At 40.3% G+C, this 21,604-nt stretch overlaps 3 protein-coding genes across 4 annotated transcripts; 1 reads left to right on the forward strand and 2 right to left on the reverse strand.

Annotated features, from left to right (window-relative positions):
- Positions 1-263: 263 nt before the first annotated feature.
- On the reverse strand, positions 264-2,263 carry LOC122770199 (putative uncharacterized protein BRD3OS). 2 transcript variants are annotated; one of them, XM_044027218.1, is made up of 3 exons: positions 2,104-2,263; positions 857-1,263; positions 264-657 (listed from the first exon to the last, which is right to left on the reverse strand). In XM_044027218.1, exons 2-3 carry the CDS (start codon positions 1,171-1,173, stop codon positions 552-554), a joined length of 423 nt encoding a protein of 140 aa, XP_043883153.1. In that variant the 5' UTR covers positions 1,174-1,263; positions 2,104-2,263; the 3' UTR covers positions 264-551. The 2 variants fall into 2 exon arrangements, with proteins under 2 accessions (XP_043883153.1, XP_043883154.1); XM_044027219.1 differs by having other exon boundaries at positions 264-1,263.
- Positions 2,264-2,313: 50 nt separating this feature from the next.
- Positions 2,314-7,330, forward strand: LOC122770198 (inactive phospholipid phosphatase 7-like). Its single transcript, XM_044027217.1, has 4 exons — positions 2,314-2,946; positions 3,282-3,604; positions 3,674-3,855; positions 5,722-7,330. Exons 1-4 carry the CDS (start codon positions 2,765-2,767, stop codon positions 5,926-5,928), a joined length of 894 nt encoding a protein of 297 aa, XP_043883152.1. The 5' UTR covers positions 2,314-2,764; the 3' UTR covers positions 5,929-7,330.
- A 1,204-nt stretch (positions 7,331-8,534) lies between these two features.
- LOC122769918 (WD repeat-containing protein 5-like) lies at positions 8,535-17,931 on the reverse strand. Its single transcript, XM_044026813.1, has 13 exons — positions 17,547-17,931; positions 16,631-16,739; positions 14,984-15,057; positions 14,789-14,878; positions 13,807-13,896; positions 12,950-13,033; positions 12,517-12,572; positions 12,332-12,378; positions 12,165-12,240; positions 11,665-11,698; positions 11,506-11,580; positions 11,176-11,263; positions 8,535-10,417 (listed from the first exon to the last, which is right to left on the reverse strand). The coding sequence occupies exons 1-13, from the start codon at positions 17,619-17,621 to the stop codon at positions 10,317-10,319; spliced, it is 999 nt and encodes a 332-aa protein (XP_043882748.1). The 5' UTR covers positions 17,622-17,931; the 3' UTR covers positions 8,535-10,316.
- Between the last annotated feature and the right edge of the window lie 3,673 nt (positions 17,932-21,604).

The following is a 21,604-nucleotide window of genomic DNA, read 5'->3' on the forward strand; positions in this document are numbered from 1 at the left end:
ATCTAATTTATTGAGTTTTAAGCCAAATGTATTTTTAAACCTGTAAACGTGACAGTTTAATGTATCTGTAGCTTTAAAGTTTTCTTATTCGTTTAAAATAGTATTTTAAAATGTGACTAAGATATTCTACTAGAAAGATGCTGACTGTACTTGGGATGTTGCATTCTGGTCCATGTAGTCATTTTGTGGGTTTATGCTAAAAACACTTTTACACCATCCATCATGAGTAGCAGATCAGGATTCATCCTTCCCTCTTTTCTTTCTTTTCCAGGCACTGATACAGTACACTCCTGTTACCATGCAGGCTTCATGTTTTCTGGCTGTCCGTTTGTCCCATTTTGTGGACATGATACTGCAGTAACTTCTTGAGGGAATTCTTCAAAGCTAAGACACAAAAGATGGCTTGGACTCAATAATGAAAAGTTCAAAGGTCACAGTGGCCTCTCAAAAAATCTTTTTGGCCTCATTGAGAAGATAACATTTCTTTCATGCGTTGATTCTGCTTCTGTTTGGTACCATTTTGTAGGAGTCATTTGGTACACAGCAGTTATTCAACATGTACTGAATGGAGAAAAGAGCTTAGATTCAAAATCATCAGTAGGGACTTGAATGTGTGGCTGCTGACACCAATAGTTCACAGTATGTATATAATGGCATCTGTTGAGAAACAGAAACATTCGTCATTGATGAAAAAGTCTCAGACCTGAAGTGTAAACGCATATTTGAGCAACAGAAGTTGAAAACATCTGGGCGTGAAATGTTTGTGATTTTCCTCTGGAAAACTCCTGTGAAGTTACAAAACTAAAATACTGACACTACAAATACATTTAAAATACACGTTCCAATTGTAGTTTACATGACGCTGCAGATCCTGGACTGTCCCTCAGTGTCCTTCAGCCCTGTCTTGTCCCGGACCAGCACAGCCTGATTCCCGTATCTACTGTACCACGCTGACTGGCTGCGAGTCAGGTAGGTGGAAGGGGGTCCTGTCTGCAGATCTTGCTGCTGCTGCTGCCAGATCATCAGGGACGTGTCCTGGTACCGCAGTCGACCAAAAGACTCAGACAGGGCCTTCTCTGCCAGAGGAGGACGACAAGGTGGTCCAGGATCTGGAGGACCGGGTTCCTCTGCAGTCGTCGGCTCCACTACAGTAGGTGGTTCACAGTCTGACATGTTGGTGTCAGCATTCCATAAACTAGATTAGACCAGTTGAGGTCCAGTTCCAACTCAGTCATATTCAAATCCCTGATGATCCAGCAGAACCTGAAGGTAGAGGATGGGTCAGACTTCAACTGGATCCATATATTTAGACCACACTTTATTAAAATTGTATTACTAACATTAGGGCTACAGCCATGAATAAATACTAATTAAACCAACAATTAAAAGATTTGAGATTGTTTTTGTTAGTTAGTTTGTTTTTAAATAGGTTCTGTGGTTTTTTTGTAGGCAAAACAAAACTTTTGAGGATGTCGTTATTTTGAATTCTGGGGAAACATCTATTGACATTTTTCACATTCACGTCAATGGCAGTCAATGGGCCACATAGAGACAAACAACCATCCACTCTCACACTCACGCGTTTAATTAATAGTGTCCAATTTGCATAATCCCCAAATCTGTATGTTTTTGGACTGTGTGAGGAAAGCTGTTTATGTTATTGTTAAATAATAAATAGGTATTATATATCAATTCAAATATATTTGCAGAAACCCAAAAGTTCACACAATGGCTTTAGTGGAGAGAAAAAACTGCCTTTTAGCAGGAAACATCTCTGACAGAAGCAGACTGACAAGGCAAGGTAGAGACCAGGGGCAGATATAACAGTTATATCAAGTCATAGGTTTAGTAGTACAACCATGTCATTTATAAGCGCAGTAACATAAGAATTATAAGTCACCTGGCACTCAGTAACAGACTGTGGATTACAGATCTTTGTGTGAATTTACATCCACATGAAGACTGTTAGCACAGTTAGCCGCGTGTAATATCTGCTCATTCTGCTGACTTCAACTCCAAAGGATAAAGGCTAATTCCGTCGTTAGCTCAGTTAGCCTCTGTTAGCTCAGTTTACCCCTGTTAGCTCTGCTAACTATAGCTTACCCAAAGTTTGACACGGTGATGACGTCACGGTTGGTCTGTCTAAACGTCTGGCTACAAAACTATGGCTTTCCTTCTTTTTCCTCGGAAAGGTAAGCATTTGTTAGCATCGTTAGCACGCAAAGCTGCTGCTGTATCCAATAGCAACGGTGCGTCCGCAGCCTTGTCCGTGTAGGAACTGAGGCTAAAGGGACACGGTTCCCCTGAGGTGAACCCTGCCAACAGCTGCTAACTGACTTTTCATAATTCTGACGAAGTTTGCTTTGATAATTTAATTTTATTAATGATCCGCGCCCGTGTTTAGGTTTAGACATTAAAAGTTTTACCACATAATGTAAAACATGTAAAATGAGCTGGTTCAAGTTGAATGTGAGGGACTGAAGTCATTCCTACAGGTTGTTAGAGGAAGTGTTAGAATTTCACAGACAGAAGTTGGTGGATTGCTCCTTTTGTATCATATGCTGTTGGCCTATATTACTCTCTCCCTCCTCTGTGTGTGTGTGTGTGTGTGTGTGTGTTCAGTGTTTTTCCAGCCTCTGTGAACAGCTGACAGGAGAAGAAGGCCAGCTCCTCTATTTATAGCAGAGTCCCTCAGAGTCCCAGACCTGATCTGTCACAGTCCTGCAGTGCTCCACAGCACCAGACCCACCTTCAGAACTTCATCATGAGTGGCCGCCAGGCCCGGTGCAAGGCCAGAGAGCGCAACAACGTCCTGAACCGGCCTGAGTTCATGTCGCTGAACCAGCCACCCCGCAGGGAGCAGGTGGTGGGGGAGGGTAGGAGCAGTGGTGGTCCAAGGAGAACCGTGTACAGACAGCAGAGTCAGCAGGAGGACGCAGGGCTGAGGTAAGACTCACAGACACCGTCAAATGACATTTAGGGTTAGGACTAACCCTTACAGTCCAAACAGTTCTGACCCTGTCCCAGTCTCAGGTCCTGTGTTCAGGTTTGAAAATAAACTGGTGAACACATTCTAAAGATATCGCAGACTTAAAGAGGAGAGCCTTTTGCTAAATGTCAGTTATTCACTGAGACCAAACCAGAGTCTCTACTACAGATCTTGGTCTTGGAGCTGCTGTAAAACATCTGTGCAGGAAGTGTCTATCCCTATCTATAAATTACAGGGAGAGCATTTCCTGTGTGTGTCTGTAGTGCTCTCATGTTACTTTGTGTGTCCTCAGGGGGAGCAGGGACTCCTCAGAGGGGGGAGCAGCGGCAGACGGGGGTGTGAAGGATGCGTCTCGCTGGCCAGAGCAGGACTGTATGCAGCTGAACCCGTCATTCCGTGGCATCGCCATCAACTCGCTGCTGGCCATCGACATCAGCCTGTCGAAGCGTCTGGGTGTGTGTGTGAGGCCCAATGGCGCTGGGGCCCCAATCCGCTCCATGGTGACCATGCTGGCCTTAAGTGGACATGCCCTACCCTGGCTCTGTGGGACACTGATCTGTCTGTGGAGGAGCAACACGCTGGCTGGACAGGAAGTTCTTGTTAACCTTATGCTGGGTAAGATGGGTGGAGGGATGATAATATGAAAAATGAACCTGGACTTAGTCCATGTCTCTGTCTGTGCAGCCCTGATACTGGACCTGATGACCGTCGCTGGGATGCAGAAGTTGGTCAAACGCAGAGGACCTTGGGATTTACCTCCGGGGTTTTTGGATTACGTTGCCATGGATATGTATTCTTTTCCTGCAGCCCATGCCAGCCGAGCCGTTATGGTTTCCAAGTTCCTGCTAAATCACCTGGTGCTGGCGGTCAGTGTCTCTGCTGTTATCATCTTTCCTGCTGTACCATCCTCAGACCTGACACTTGCAGAGAGTTTCAAACTGCAATTGTCCTGCACTAACTCAATGTAATCCTTGTATAATTTCATCGTTTTCTCGACTAACAACGTTGTCTGTGATCACAATAATGTTTTAATATCTAAAATGAATTATTACCATCAAACCACAGATACAGGTTCCCATGATTTAATATGATAAGATGGACGCACACGTTTGTGCATCAGTGTATCTTTAAATTTAATCAAAAACTTAAATCAATCTCTTGTTTTGTGTGGTTATGCAAAGTTAGTTAACAAAAGAAAAATCTAAATCACACCGATACTTGCTGTGAGCCGCCTTTGCCTTCAAACCAACATCAGTTCTCATAGGAACACAAAGTCAGGGATGTTTTAGTTTGAAACAGAAACAGCTGTGACTTAAAACTGGGTTAGGAACAGCCAGACTACCACAGAAGACCGTTTCATGTCACAGGTCATACACCATGGCAAGACTGAGTACAGCATCAAGACACAAGGTAGTTATACTACATCAACAAGGTCTCTCTCTGGCAAAGATTTGGTGTTTTAAGAGATGTGCTGCTCAAGCTCTTTTGAAGAAACAAGAAATGGGCACGGTTGAGGACTGTAAACAGTGTGGCAGGTGAAAGTCACATCATGCTTACTTCCCTTCAAAATCAGAAGATGTCCAGCAGTGCCATCAGCTCAGAACTGGCAGAATCCTGTGGGACCCAGGTACAGCCATACTGTCGGGAGAAGTCTGGCCAGAAGTGATCTTCGTGGAAGAATTTCAGCCAAACATCCATATCTTTGACACAAAAGTAAAACCAAGTGACTCAACTATGCACAAACACATAAGAACTGGGGTGATCAAAAATGTCAGAAGGTGCTCTGGAGTGATGAGCTGTACAATCATCAGTGACGCATGGTGGGTACTTGCAAGTTTGAAGCTGCATTTTTCCAAATGGAGTTGGGGGTGTGGTCAGGATTAATGATGTGGAATACTTGTCCATCATGCAGTACCATCAGGGACGCGTGTGACTGGCCCTCAATCTATTCAGGAACAGGACAACAACCTCAAACTGGAGGTGATGGTATGGCCCACACAGAGCCCTAAACTCAACATCATCGTGTTGTCTGGGATTATATTCAGAGATCTGTGGTTAGTTACAACAACCTACCTGCTGAGTTTCCCTCGAAGAACTGATGCTGTTTTGAAGGCAAAGGATGGTCACAAATATTGATTTGATTAAGATTTTTCTTCTGTTTGCTGCATTTTGTAAATTAATAACAAAACAACTATTATAACTTAATAATAATGTAGTAATAATAATAATAATAATACTATCGTTTCAGAAACATGAGTGAAATCAAAGAAATGTTGAAAGAGAACTTTAGGTTAAGGAATGAACCCCAGTTCTCTGATATGACATAGTGAGATACCAGAACAAAGTTGAAAGAGAATGGTTGGAATATGGGTGCTAGTTACACAGTGGAGCTTAATAATACATTAGAAGTAAATAATTACTGCTGCTTTGTGAACAATGAACTGTTTTTTAATTTTGTTTTGTTGTAAAACATGTTGGTTTCAACAAATGAACTTAAATCGACTGATTTCTGCTGATCATGGATGCACTAATCATAGATTATTGCATTATTGATATTACTGCAGTCAACAAATACCTAGAAAACTACCTACCTGAGTGTTGATGTCAGAGCTCAGATGTTAAAGGCCTGACCTGGATGTAATAAACCACATTAAAGACTAGTCTGGACCAGGTTCTACTGTAACAGTAGGATCAACAGAACATTTTCATGTTGGTGAATTGTTGTCCCGCAGGTGCCTCTCAGGATCCTGCTGTACCTGTGGGCGTTCCTGGTCGGCATGTCTCGGGTGCTGCTGGGTAAACATCACCTGTCGGACGTCGCATGTGGGTTCGCTCTCGGTTTCCTGCACTTCGCTCTGGTGGAGTCTGTTTGGCTCGACTCTGCGACCTGTCAAACCCTCATCTCCATTGGCACCCTGCGCTGGACTCCCCTGGTTTAGAACCACTTTGAACTGGTTCAGATTGGAGTAAGACTAACCTACGCTGTTCTAGTTGACTGGTTATTGACTGGTCCGTTTGGATTTTTTTTCCAGTCATATTCTTATATTTATTGGGACACTGTTCTAGACTCCTTGAGTTTAGACCAATATGATTAAAATTGGTTTAGACTTGATTGTGATGCTGCTATAGACTGTCATAGTCCTGTCTGGATTCAGTCCCCTGGCTGTCCACCTCTAATGGCACATTACACTGGATTTCACTTCTTCTTAATCTGGTTTAGACCAGTATGAACTGGTCTGGAGAGGACTGGTCCTGCGGTGTTACCTGTCAGACACTTTTAGATTTTTAGATTCTTGCAGGGACCTGTTCATAGAGTCTAGAACCTGATGCACCTGGTTCAGGTTGTGGTTTGGTTGATTTTGTTCTCTGGTGGAATTTGTCAGTAGGGAGTGAGTTGTGTTTACAGTTTTCATCATTAACTGAAAACAAAACACTGAAGTAACAGATGACTCAACTCTTTAACCTGTTGCACTAAATGCAGTCAAAATGAGCTGCTGGTTTAAGCCAGGCTTAATGTCTTAAGCATTTCTTGAAAATGTATTTTTACTAAAACTAGACTTTGTTTTTAAAATTGAACAAAAAAATAAGTTTATTTATTTTTGCTAAATGTGAAATCAAGTAAACAAACTGTGAATATTAAAATAATTGAATCAGAACAGAATCTGGAATCAATCATGTATAGATTATTTATCATTATTACATATTTTTAAATAAATCTCTGTTATAATTGTATTATTTTTTTTCCTCAGCTGCTTGACCTTAGAAATGTGAAAACATTGTCTTGTTTGTTCAGGTTTCATAAAAGACATAAAAGACTATTTCTCAGGATAAGATGTTGAGGAATATGGGAGTTTGGGAATTTTCATGAAATGAAGCCTATAACACATTTGGAGAAAGGGACTGGATTTAAGTGGACAGTTGATATGTTGGCGAGGAAAGGATAAAAAAAGTGAGAAGAAAGTGTGAAACCCTGATGAGTCCAGTCCAGTGTTTTCTGATCAGCTGAAGAGAAACAGAACTGAAGGTGATGAGTAAAAATAGTTTGTCAGAAAAGTTGAAACTATGCATCTGTTTTGTTGAACCGATTAAAACAATTTTGCCCATTTATCAGTAATGAAGTGATTCTTCAGTGCATGCACTAAACTGTAGTTTCAAATGAATAACATGATGAGTGCAGTGTGTGTAGTATGGCACAAGCACAACTACTCATAGTGTAGTGTGTTGTAAATAAAATAAAATAAAATGAGTCCCACACATTACTCACAAAAGTATACAGTATGTATCATGACTATGCAAATGATTAAAATGTTAATAATCTCAATAAATATAGTCTAACATCTATACTAGACAGCATTTCAGTGACTGTGTTTATATTTAAACGTTGATATATCGTAAAAAATAAAATAGCGTTGAGCATGGTTAAAAACCTCCTAATCGCTGCAAACGAGCCGATCGAAATATCTCCTCACTGATGCTCTCGTTTCAGACCAAAACCACACCCCTAGAATGTGGACTGTGTTGTGATTGGCCAGCCAACGAGAGCTTTCCCACTGCAAACGAGCCGATCGAAATATCTCCTCACTGATGCTCTCGTTTCAGACCAAAACCACACCCCTAGAATGTGGACTGTGTTGTGATTGGCCAGCCAACGAGAGCTTTCCCACTGTCCTGTGATTGGCCAGGTACCTGGAAGTGACGTAATAGATAGGCCAGCTCTCAGACACACAGCTCCCCCTCTGGCACGGTGCATGCTCTGCATCTCAGCAGCTACAGCGAGAGTAGTTCTTCTTCTTCTTCTGTGGTTGAATGTACGCAACCGGATGTGCCCGGACTAGTGCCTGCACCAGGAGGCGCTACGGTGGTCAGAGGAGTGGTGAGGTTTCCTGATGACAACATCAGCAAACTGAAGTGCCGTTCCGCTTCGCAGAGCCCAGGAAAACAATAAAACCCTATTTTCTCAGCAGTGGCTGAACTGTTTGTTCTGAAACTTTAGGGTTTCATAAACGAGGTAATGACGCAGATACACACACAAACGCAGCGTTAATTGGAGCTTCCGGTCTGATGAAATGAAAGTCTGTTAAATGATGAATGAGTGGATTACACTGTATGTATTGGATTCTTCACATAAATGTCATGGTCATTGGCATGTGTTAATATTTCTGCTCAACTGGATTAAAATGGAGGCTGTGCTCTTTGTTTACCCGTTGCCATGGTGAATCGTAGTATCAAAGCTCCATTGATGATGACTTTTTTCATTCCCAACGCACACACTTAACTCAGAGTGAACATACCTGTTCTGAAACCGAAAACTCAAGTTTGTTGAACCTATTTTCTGAAACAGGCCCCTGGCCTGTAAATCCTCAAAGGCAAAATATTTTGGTACAGATTATTAATGAGCATTTAACTCAACATTGTGTAAGTTATCACACAAGAAATGCAATACTGAAAAAAAAAGTGCTTTAACATGTCAATCAAAAGTGACATATGCACTAAATGTGTAAAATATTGTATACTTGGATCCAAAAATCAGACACCAGCAGGCAGCTCATAGTCAAAAATCTTTATTTACAAATAACTGCAAAATTCTTCTGAACAAGTCAACATTTGTTACTGTTGTTTCCTTTAAAGGTCAGCTGACTGACGTGTGTTTGTGTGAGTGTGAACAGGAAACAGACTCAAGTCACTGATAATGAAGAGCTGCTGTGTGTTATTTGCATTAAATGCACCTACAGGACAGAGTCAGAAAGCACAGCACAGACACACACAGTTAATACGGAAACTATGTGAAGCCAGATTGGAGCGGTCATTCAAGCACGACACAAATTTAATGTCACGCCCTCAGACGATGTATTTTTTCAGTCATTATTGAAACGCCTTTAAAGGGCTGATCCACCTTTTTTTTTCTCCACATGCTTCAGTTTACTGTTCATGAAAAACATCATGTCTTACCGAAGTTTTTTTTTTTAACATTGTTGCCGTGGTTAATTTCACCATTTATGTTCATCTGTTGGAAAACGAATAGAGAACAACCAAAAACTGCATTAATAAATTATACCTTAAAAAATACTTTTTTTTGGACAAAATCATAGTCTTCCAGAAAAGCAAAATTGGTCTCTCCACCGAATTACTGGGAGGCTTTTATTGTGAAAGAAAATTAAAAGTGTCCACTTTAAAGGAACCTACTAAAAAACAGGAAGTCCGACACAAATCGTCTCACTGCCTTATTTGGAGAGAGGACCTAGGTAAGACACACCCCTTTCCTCAAATTGGCCTTCATAGTTACATGTAGGTATTAAGATTAAAGGGATGGTTCTCCCCTCACACAAAGGGAGTATTTGTGTGAGGCACTGACACACAGTCAAAGCTGAGCACACGTTTGTCCTTGTTGCCACTTTATCTCAGCATTAGACAGCCTTTTGTCTTATGGAGTAAAGCAAAGTTTGTGTCACTCTGTAAACCACTTACACTCCTGCAAAAAACTACTCATTTTACAATTTTACACCACAGCACACATGAACTGTAGATCCACTGCTGCCTCCATCATTTGCTGCAAGGCAACAGTGCTAGCCACTATTCCGCTGTGTGGCCCCAGTCTCCGTCAAATGAATCATTTCATGACTTTGGTTTTTGAAAACCTCCAGATGAACTCATGTGATTAAACAAGGCTGCAGTAGACACTGTGACCCCTCAAGCTAAATTTTCTCAAATGGCTTTGGAAAAATGCTGCCTAACAGAGATAAATTGTGTTTAAATGAATGAAGCTGCAAACATATTTTTAAGACATCACAGACTTCAGAGGGCAGAGATTTCATTAGATGAACCTTTTGTTATGTGATGAAAATCTGTTTCTGTGTCCCTATAACAAAACTTCAAAAAACTGAACCATTGCTTAGATCAAGTGAATTCAAGGGCGAGGGCACAGTACAGGCAGGTCTTCACCTAACGTGGGTGAAAAATACAAAATGCTCTCTTCTGGCAAACAGGCTCCGCCCTCTTTGCCTCAGGACTTTGTGTGGCCAATAAACAGGATACAGATGTGTTCTGTATCTAAAGCTCTGACTGTTTCTCTACAGATCTCGTCCTGTAAATGTTACCGTTCCATATTGTTCGTTTGTCAAATCAAAATTTCTATACATTTTTTTTCAACTGAACTTTGGTTTCAACAAAAGTTCATACAAAGATCGAGAGTTTTTAACTTAATCAAGGACAGAGTCATTTCCTGTGAGTGTGAACCAAGTCTGACTGTGATCATTGGGAGTGTGTATGATAAAACCAGTTCAGCTTCTAGGCCTGTGTGTGTGTGTGCGTGTGATCATCTTCTTCACTTCTAACAGTCGCTCTTCCACAGTTTGATGGTTTTGTCGTTTTCCAGCGCAGCAGAGGCGATGATGTTTTCTGTCGGATGACAGGCCGTAGAGATCACCACGTCTGCAGAGACACACACTGAGGTAAGAGGACTACCATTTCTTCTTCTCATACTTTCTGTTAGAAACACTTCCAGAGCAGCTCATTCCCCAATGGAGGACTGTTTTTGTGTGTGTGTGTTGTGTTTTGAGAAGCTGGTGCTTGTTAAAAGAATGAAGGTACAGAAGATCTAAATATGAAGGTACAATTTGACCAATGTCTAATGTAACTAATACTGAAAAAACAAGAATAGATATCGATATCAATACGCAGCCCTACGCAGAGCACAGTCTGAAAATAAAGGTGAGGAAGCTGGGAGACAAATTTAGAGACTAAAGCGGCATTTCCACCGAGTGAAATGGTTCGGGACATACAGTATTTTCTTGCGTTTATTAGGAATAGTACCAAAAGAACTGGCCCCAACCATTTCATTTTTGGTATACTTCCCTTGGCATAGCAGAGTAAAATGGTACGGTAAAGTCTGAGAGGAGCTACACCAGACAGCTGATCGAGGACAGAAAAATGTAAATCCCTAGCTACAGGTGTTTCTTCAACACCAGTAGTCTCGTCATACAAAGCTTGGTGTCTTGTTGGGACAAACAGCCGCAAACCGTTGCACTGGTACATCACGCTATGAATCTCAATGAGGCGGCCATTGAAGAAGCCTGAAGAATAAAATGTGCTACCGTCTGTTCTACTTTACCGTTCCAAACTGTAGCAAGCTGAACTGTACCATAGGGAAACACGACATAAGAGACATATTAGAAGGTTTAAGGTCATACCTGTGTGTCCTTGTAGTTTCTGAACAATCTCTTTGGTCTGAAGGTTCCAGATGTAAACCATGCTGTCCTCAGAGCCCGACACGATCCACTGCCACACCACAGACACACAGGTCAAAGGTTAAACCAGACAAGGGTAATCATCAGCTATTGTAGCATCAGATGCGATTATGTCATTTGTTATTTACGCCCCGTTACTGGGGCCATCTTGTTTTCCTAGAGTTTGTTTTATGATATTTACTCTAATGCTATGTATTCTATAAAGAACACAAAGCTCTTTCCTTCAACTCTGAATAACAATGTGTGAAAATAATGACAAAGTTTAACTCTCACCTTCCCTCCTGTGACAGAGAAGTTGGCAAAGATGCAGTACTTCTCATTCTTATGGCCGGTGTACGTCTTCAGACACTGACAACAAGAGGACACAGGGCTTTAACACTGAAGGTGGAGGTGAGCAGACGGACAAACGATAAATAACAAACAATATAATACCTTTCCTTTGCTGTAGTCCCAGAGCTTTAATGTGCTGTAAACCAGAGACAGATAACAGTATGAAACATAGTCACACAGCCAACAGCACTTAACACTCACTGTGTCCTGACAGTGATGTGTTCACTGACACACAGGACACGTTATGATACAGAAAGATGTACTAATGTTAGAGAAACAGGTTTAGCTTTAGTTAGGAACAAAGTGTGAGTTGTACATTTTTTTCTTGTTTCTTGTGTCGCACACCTGCTGAATTATTTTATTATTTTCATCTTTCTCTGACAAGTTGACAGACAGATGTATTAGAGTGAGATCAGAGTGATAGATTTAATACAGCAGCCAGGTGGAGGTGTGTGATACTGGAGATGACTGGACAATTTCAACAAAGCATGACACTGTAAAATGATTGTCAATGTCGAACAAAAGAGCATAAATCGGGCTAAAGTGGAGTTAAAATGACATGAGCAAGTATGTTCGCCCTTCATGTGTTCACAGATACTGACTTGTCCAGAGTAGCAGCCAGGATGTATTTTCCATTGGGAGAAAACTTGACAAAAGACACTGGAGGATTATCATCGTCTGAGGAAAGAGATTCATATCAGTGCCACGTGTACATCTACGTGTAACATCGGAGTCATTAAAAGGGACATTCTGTAATATTCTCACTCACCAATCAGAGTCTTCAGACACTGTCCCGATGCTGTGTCCCAGATACGACTGTAGACACACAAATGAAGCAAAAACAATAATAAACATTAGTGTGGTACAGATCTGAAATGTTCTGAGCAGCTGAGGTGGACTGAACCTCAATGTTCTCTGGTGTGTGTGTGTGTGTGTGTGTGTGTGTAGACATACCACAGTCCGTCATAGCTGCTGGAGACAATGAGGGAACCATCTCTGTTAAAGTGAACCTAAAACACACAGATGGGGGTCACAGGTCAGAGTCAGGTGTTGGTGAGAGTGGTTGAACAAACTTCAACAAAGGACATCCACCTTCATGGGCTGCATAGACTACAGACATAACTAAAATGAGTGGGCCTTGTCTATAGGGAATTCCCCTTTTGCATCTGTGCAACAAAACTGCAGATGAATTTCTATTTCTATTAGGAATTCCAATTATTCAGTTTAGTCTGAGACACAGCTTAATGTTAAAACATGTTACTCTCAGTCTGTTCAGTAAAGTTAAAACTCTGACACAACTGTAATGTGAACATAGACTCTCAGCTGATCACATCCATCACACATTCAAAGACAGCAGGAGGGTCAAACGTCAGGAGTCAGGACTTACAGCAGAGACGGGGTCTGAGTGAGCTGGCAGAGTCTTCAGACATTTTCCTGTTTTCACATCCCAGATACGAACACTCTCGTCAAACTACACACACAGGACACAAAGAACACACACGGTGGGCAACAACTCATAACTTTCTTCAACCATAATGTCATAGATGTTCAATATACATTTGATAATAATGATTATACATTACACATTTCTGAGGTATAACACATTAATCACTCAGTTTCCACCAAGTGGAACGGTTGACTTGGTACAGTACAGGACTTTTTTTGGGAATAGCAAAAAAAATAACCAGCCTGAACTGGTTCATTCTTTGGTACCCTTCCCTTGGGGTACCAGAATTAAATGGTATGGTATGGTTAGACCAGCTCCACCCATGACGGTCAGCTGATTGGGCAACAGAAAAACACCACTCCCTCGCAAATCGGTGTAAACATCCCATGGAAGTTGAGGCTAGTGCCTACAGTCTATTCTCATTCTTGTTGAGAAAAACAGCCACAAACCTAGCAAAAAAAAGGGTTGCTGTATTCTCCATTGTTTGTCCATTGGGTTGTTGCACCTGTATGACATGACGTTACACGAGTACAGCGTCCACATCGCCTACCAAGTAAAGATACTGTTCTCCGTTGAAACGCAAGCCTGGACTTTATAATTTCAAACTGTATAGCGTACTGTACCAAACCAAACTGTACCTTAAAGGAAGGGCGTTTCTGTCCAAAAAAAAAAGTATTATTATCGATATAGACAGATTTGATATGTCTGGCGTGACAACCTTTTGGTCACATCGTCCAGCCCTAGTTAGGATTAACTGTGTGTCTGTGTGTGTGTGTGTTTGTGTGTGTGTGTCGTACCGATCCAGACACCACCAGGTTTGACTGAGGATTGAAGTTACAACAGAAGACGTAGTTACTGTGACCTTTAAGAGTCTTCAGACACTTTCCCTGAAGAGACAGAGAGAGAGATTATTATTACTTTATTACTTGACAACTTTAGGACAGACTTGAGCATGTCTCTGAGACAGGCTGAAAATGTGAGCAAGTTAGTTAAGTGCATAGCCATTGCTCTGTCAGAAAAACATAAAAGCCAAAATGGAAAATCCATTGCAGGTACATTGACTGGATAGGCGCTCTAAAAATATTGAATTCAATTTATAAATTCAGATAAATTGTACACAAAAACAGCAAGTAAACGCTAAGTGGCAACCAGTCATGAAATCATTTAGCAACAGGAAGTTCATTGGCATCACCAGCAACCAGGTGTCCACACATTTTTGCTATACTTTTTCTATTTTCCTTTAACTGGAACATAATTTCCGAAATGGAATAAGTTTTATAAACTAGTGATCGAGAACATTAAATTCTCAGAAAATGAAACACTAAACATCAAGTGAGAGATGAGCCCCTTTACCCCATAGACTTCTATTCTAATTGAGTTATATTTACAAGCAGCAGAGTCACCCCCTTATTCCGTTATTCAATATATTCTTCTTTCCTAGTTGGCCTAGGAAAGGAGACCACGTACATTGTTTAACATCGTCTATGATAAACACCTAAAATTATTAAACACACAGTGCATGTTGCGCTCAGCTGTGCATACAATGTTGTAATTGTCTTCATTCAAGCATTACGTTATTTTAATTTTCTTGAAAATTTAGAAAGTAAGAATTCTATTGGCCAATACAACACCAGATTTTTCATTGTGCATGTAACAAGAGACTCTTGGCTTGACAGGTGTAGGTGAACATAGCATACTGACATCCTTTTAAATCCAGGTTACATCCACACATCACAGAGAAACCAAACATTTAAATGAGTATGTATATGTTTGTCTTACAGAATTGTTGTCCCAGATCTTGAGTGTTTTATCATCGGAGGCAGAGACCAGCAGGTTGGAGTCTGAAGACCAGGAGACATCAGAGATCCCCTACACACAGAGAGACACAGAACCACAAGCAGACCAAATATCAGAAACAGAACCTATCTAAATGCAAACTGGGTTCAGACCAGAATCAGAACTGAGGTGACTCACCAGTTTATGTCCTACGATGGATTTCTCAAACTTGCCATCATACGCTCCCCAAATCTTTATCAGCTTATCAGCAGCTGCACAGAAGCATTACCAGGTTGGTTACTCACAGGATCATCACAGGATCACATCAAATATCATTTATGAACTCTCAGAATTTGCTCCTTGAAAACACGATAACTTAAGATTGATCTGCCCTGTCAGCAACAATGAAGTTTGTTAACAATTCAAGAGAGGATTCAATATTCTGATTCTAACCCTAAATGTAACAACACGCTAAAGTTTAATAAACATAAAAACAATTTAGTCTTTAAAAATCATTCACCAAACCTTACAAACTTTATTCTGACCTCAGCAGGAAAATATTCAGTGGTCATGGAGAACAGTAATGTAATAGAAAGAGAACCCCCAAGGTAATGGTGTCACTTCTCTTCTCCACCAATGTTGTTTAGAATTGTGGTTTTTAGGCTTAAAAGTCATCACTGCCTTTAAATGATGGTGCCTTCAAATGTATGGAGGACCTAGAGGGCCAAAATAAAATAAATAAATACATCATTAAATAATTAAATGTGTCATTAAATAATTAAATTCGCCTCAGCAGATGCTGGCTGCTTAGTGTCTGAAGGAGAGCGGCGTTATCTCAGCTTTCCCTGATGAAATGATCCGCCGGCTCAGATCATTTGAGGCGAGAAATTAGTCATTTAGAATTCAAAAATGTGGTTTGTGTATTAAGATATGATGTATTGTATATAGTTTAGCAGCGATAGTATCGGAGGCATAGGCTCAGATTTATATTTTTGCCCGTGGGTGCCCAAATTATATAAATTCCATCATATATTCTGACTATATAGGGGTGGCTGCTTCTGAACATCTGATTTTGTTTTCTAATTCATGCATATGTATATATATGTATATATATGTATATATATGTATATATATATATATATGTATATATATATATATATATATATATATATATGTGTGTATCTCTATCTTAATACACAAACCACATTTCTGAATTCTAAATGACTAATAAAACTGAGCTCTGACTTTGATGGGCGAGTTTGACAGATAAAATAAATTAATGATCCACTGCAACACAGACCATGAAATTCTTAAATGTGTCATGAAATAATTAATTAAATACATGTAATTATTTAATGACACATTTAATTAATGAAACAGTTAATTGTTTCATGACACATTTAATTATTTAATGACACATTTAATTAATTAATGACACATTTAATGAATGATTTAATGGTGTATTTATTTATTTAATTTTGGCCCTTGTGGTCCTCCATACAAATGGGGTCATGTTTATGACATAGGACCATTTAAACCACACCACCATTAGAGGAAAATAATAAGTTCATGAGTTGTGGAGTTTTAGTAGAAGAACTTATTTTTTTAGAGTTGTAAGTTAATGTGTTGTAATTGTCTTCATTCATTAACTGCAGCTGGTGTCACGGTGGTTTTACCATGTTACAATTTGCGGTATATCTTTGAGGCACCATTATGTCTGATAACAGCAGCCTAAATAAAAACACCTCACTTGTTTTTTGTGATTTAAAACTGATTCTGTTTTTTGGAGACTGAGAGTAAGTCAGTCTTTCACTAACATGTGAAAGTTTGTGCAGTTAGTCTTACAGGAACTGGCGAGCCACTCTCCATTAGGGCTAAACTTGACAGAGGAAACCGCCTTCGTGTGTCCAGCCAATGTGAACTTCACTGTGTAGTTTGGTTTAGCTGGGCTCGACTGGAAAACAAATTAACACACACAATTCAAATTGTATATACAAGAGTGTTCATAGAAGGTACAATAAATAAATAAATAAATAAATAAGAAAAGGGTATGATGTATGAATAACAAATTAAACATCATCTCAGCAGTGTTTTTTGGGTCTTGACAAGCACCGAAAGCAGCTCTTTCTCAGGCTAATTTAAGGTGTATTATACATTTCATTTCATAAAAGTGTATCATGTGATGGGAAACCAGGACATAAAAAGCTGACTTTTGCTACCTGGAACCTGAAACAGCAACACATGAGCTTCTTCATAATGCTTTTACTATGGCTGCACCACAAACGTGCCATGTAAATAAGGAGGCAGAAAGCTCAAATGAACAAAGATTACATATTGTCAGCACATCAGACATTCACAAAGCAGCATTAAATCGAGCATTAATTTCGGCTGTCATGATATTACTCTTTTTTGCGTTATATTTGAAGTCACACTGTCACACACCTGATTAATACTAGATACACTGTTAATGTGGAGAGGTCTGATACAGTCAAGTGCTGTAGTCTTTCCAGGGGGGGTTGCTAAGTATTTAAGCGTTAATAAGAGTATAGATCAGATGAAGGTTAACAAAGTAAATGATCAACTGAGACAATCCTGCTAAAGCAGCACAAACACAGAGGCTTCAGTTTATCAGACCTAGTCTGCATTCAGATGAAGCTACAGATCAGAGAAACTAAGCTAAGCTTTGAAAAGAATAGTAAAACCGATTAAATGTAACATATATATCTATATAGATATAGATATATATAAAGCCCATACTCACTTTACTGCCGGAGCCTGTGGAGGCTGAGGACTGTTTGATGTTCTCTGTCTCTGGTTTCTTCTCCTCCGTCGCCATGTTGTCCTGCTCCCGGGCTGCTAGCCGCTGCAAAGCTTCTGTTTGTTTTGATACTGTTGCAGCGGAGCTAAAGCTAAACCTAGCTCACGATGCTAACAGTAAATGAGCTGTGGCTTTAGCAGACAAATCCCGCTTCAAAACCGGTGCCTTGTTAAAAACAGAGTCGTGGTTAGATCCAAATATGGATCGGTTCCGAACAAATACAGATACCTGTTGCTGGTTCGTGAGAGGTTAGCCTGTAGCATCTATTAGCTACAAGCCAAAGTGTGGCGACCACGTATTTGCTATTGCGCATGCGGACGAGAAATTTATACGGCAGGTGAAGAAGGTCAAAATACAATAAAGGAATTCAAATTAATTCATTAATTATTTAAATAAATAAATAAACAAGGTAAATTAATGTTGGAATTGTAAAATGGTGCACTTTTTATTAAAGATTTTTATTTAATTTCTGATTACGATTGTTAAATTATGGGTAAATCATAAACTAAAGTTGTATGTACACTGTCCACAGAAGAAATAAAGACTATTAATAAGATCGATTCTGTGATAATTCATGTAAAGATTATTGATCAACAGGAAAGACAGCTACATGAGAGTGTACCATCAGTATAACAATGAGTAGGATGATATGTGATCCTACAACTCTTAAAGTCACATAGTGTATATTTGGCTTAAGTTTGTCATACAGTGGGCCCAGCCAAAACCCTGGGGGACACCAGGGTCACAGACTAGACCTTTAACAAATACATTTGTACTGTTTACTGACATTTTATCAGTTTAATTAAATATCTGCATAAAGACATTACAAATTTTCCTTGAATTATAATTCATGTCTGACAGATTATTTATAACTAAGTAAATTTGCTTCATTAATCCATCATCAGTCTGATTGAGACCTCAGTCCATGTAGTCAGGTGTAATTGATCCAAGCCTCAGTGTCCTTGCAGAAAAAAATAAGCAGCTGAGATGAAACAGGTAACGACAGCTATTACTGAGCCCACCCACCACCTGCTGCCATTACACAGTGACCAATCACAGCAGGTGACCAAGACTCCAGGCAGTTCAGCCTGCTGACAGTGACGAGATGTTGCACATCCCCGCGACATGATGAGGTCCAGAGACTCTACAGATATACAAAGGTGGGGGTTGGTGATATGATGATGAAGAAAATAGTCATTATGATTTTGTTGAATTATTAAAAATACTCACGACTGTATGTTGTGATGCAGGATCGTAGTTTGAATCCACTCTTTGTTCCACTACAGTTGATGACTTCTGGTTTGCTGCATCCGAGCTCTACATAACCACGCCCACCACCTACATTACAACCAAAACACTGAAGACACACTCCTACACACCCACACACACGCACACATTTTTAATAACGTACATTAAAAACAATATAAACATTAACCTCTCCTAGTTGTTGCTCCCTTCAAAGAAACTTTGAATATTTCCAAATAAAAGACCTGGGTGGAAAAAAAGTGTCCAGTGAAACAGATTAAGTAACTATCCTCTAGCACCACCATTCTTAGTTTTCACATCCTTTTAGTTGAAGCAGTTGAAGTACCTGTAGCTGTTAAACACAACTCTAGTCAGGTACAACAGCAAAGGCATTAACAGCAGAGAGAAGTCGAACGAGCTCGCAGAGGTGAGATGGAGGAGTTTTACGCAAAAGGTTCATTATGTTATTAAGTCTTAATTGTTTTGTCTGTCTTTCGTTTGCAGACAACATTGCACTGATTTATAACAATAATACAGTAAGCAGTTACATTACTGTACATCACATCCTTACAGCAATGTGTTATTTAAAGGGACAATTCAGATATATTGAACTGTGGTTGCATGAGGTACTGTCATCTCCAATTAGCATTAAACATGGACATAGATTTTATGATTTTAGATAAGCCTTTTGGGGTTGAAATCTGTTTTTCTTTCCTTTTTTTCAGCGAGGGCAAGAGTCTATGTGTCTCAGGCTGGTATAAGACAAGTCGCAATACAAACACACTTGAAAAAACCTATACTCTCCAACACCACTTTGTGCAATTAATTCAGCATGCTAACCATGTAGCTCTGGCTCAGTCTGCAGCTCAAAGATGGATTATAACCACTGGCCTTTAACCACAACTTTCCCCTGGACACACATACACATGCGAGTGTACTATTTGTCTGATACTACGTTGACTTCTATTCATTTGGACAGTCATTTCCCTAACCTTAACCTGACAAGAATTCATATCTTAGCCCTTCAAGAACGAGGCTCTGCCTCATTAGGACTCCATGAGGACCACTAGTCCAGACAAGGTCAGTGTTGATACCAGAAAATGCCCTAAAGGGGAAAAACACACACAGTCTGGTTTCCATGAAGTCAGAGGACATTACATTATCTTACATTTAGACCTTAACCATAACTACTACGGGCCTAACCTTGTCCTAACCATACAACATGTCTTCACCTTGAAATGTAATCATTTATGTGATTGGGACATGAGTTTTCTCCCCATAATGTGACTGTGTAAACAGATTTAGGTCCCGACAACACAAGTAATACCTGGTGCATACACACGCATCCCTGTTCTTGCTGATTATTGTCTGATATTTGAGAAATTGTTGCGATCAACCATCACTGGACTACAGCGATGTGTCTTGATGAAACAGACTGTGAAGGTTAGAGGTCAGAAGTCAGTGGCTCATGCTTTCCCTGAATCACATTTACATTTAGAATGAGAACAGCTGCAGGTCACAAACACAAACCCAGGAAACAACAGTCAGTCAGAGCGCACTGTCCGCTCTGCACAGCTTCAACATACACTTACCAAAACAATTCTAATCATAACTTGTTCAAAAATCACATCATTTTGCAAGAGCCAGACATGTGATTAGACTAAAGACTGGTCCAAGGTCTAACTTATCAGAATCTGCTGTGGTGAAGGAGTCAGAATGAAAATGTGATTGTCTTACCTGGCAGACAGGTGAGAGACAGAGCAACAAGGCAGCAGAGGAGCAGCTGAGAGGGTGACATGACTCTCACTGTGCATCCTACAGACACTATCCACAGGGTTACTGCACCACATGATTCAGTGTTTAACCAACCAGGTCACAGCTGATGACACAACAGTAACTAAACAGCATGGCCTGTGAGGTCTCTGCTAACACAAACTCACCAACTGAGTCATGTGATCAGACATCACATATTAAAATTATACTCCAGTCATATAATTGCTGTATATAGTGCTTTTCTAGTCTTGATGAACACTGAAGTTTTTGAAGTTATACAGAATTTGCAGGTTTCTCTGTAGTGTAGGCTAGGAGCGTAGAATCAGGGGGACGTTTCAGTAGCAGGGAGTTAATCCAACATCGACATAATCCAGTAGTGGTTTCCAATGTGAATAAAACTTCTCTGGACGGCCTCTTAGGCTGAATTTGAATTTCTCCAGCCTCCAGTAGAAATAATAATTATCTTTTGATGGTGGGAGGAAACCGGAGAGCCCGGGGGAAACCCACGCAGACATGGGGAGAACATGCAAACTCCACACAGAAAGGTCCCCGACCAGGAATTAAACCCAGCAACTTCTTGCTGTGAGGCAACAGTACTAACCACTGCGTCACCATGCCGCCCAAAAGAAGGTAGCTGGGAGGATTTCCATAAGAGACAACCTTTTCTGTGCGCAATCAAGGAATTAAGTTCATCAGGAGGAACTACAAAAATAGCTATCTGTGGGAAGGACTAACAAATATACCTAGGACATCAAAAATGACTGCCAATAGTTAGACAATTTAGGGCATGTCCAGAACATTGCAGGGCATCTGAGAGCATCTGTCACAAGCCTCAGTAGTCCTGCTATAGTGTAGTCTAAAGAGTACTTTAAATTGGAAGTCTGGCACAGCTAGAGGAGGAGTTAACAACTTCCTGAGAATGAGACATGGCCCTTAGCCAAAGATCTAGCTCGGAGAACCAAGTCTATACTGCTGAGGGGTGG

The sequence above is a fragment of the Solea senegalensis genome, linkage group LG5, assembly GCF_019176455.1.
Source record: "Solea senegalensis isolate Sse05_10M linkage group LG5, IFAPA_SoseM_1, whole genome shotgun sequence".
NCBI lineage: Eukaryota > Metazoa > Chordata > Actinopteri > Pleuronectiformes > Soleidae > Solea > Solea senegalensis.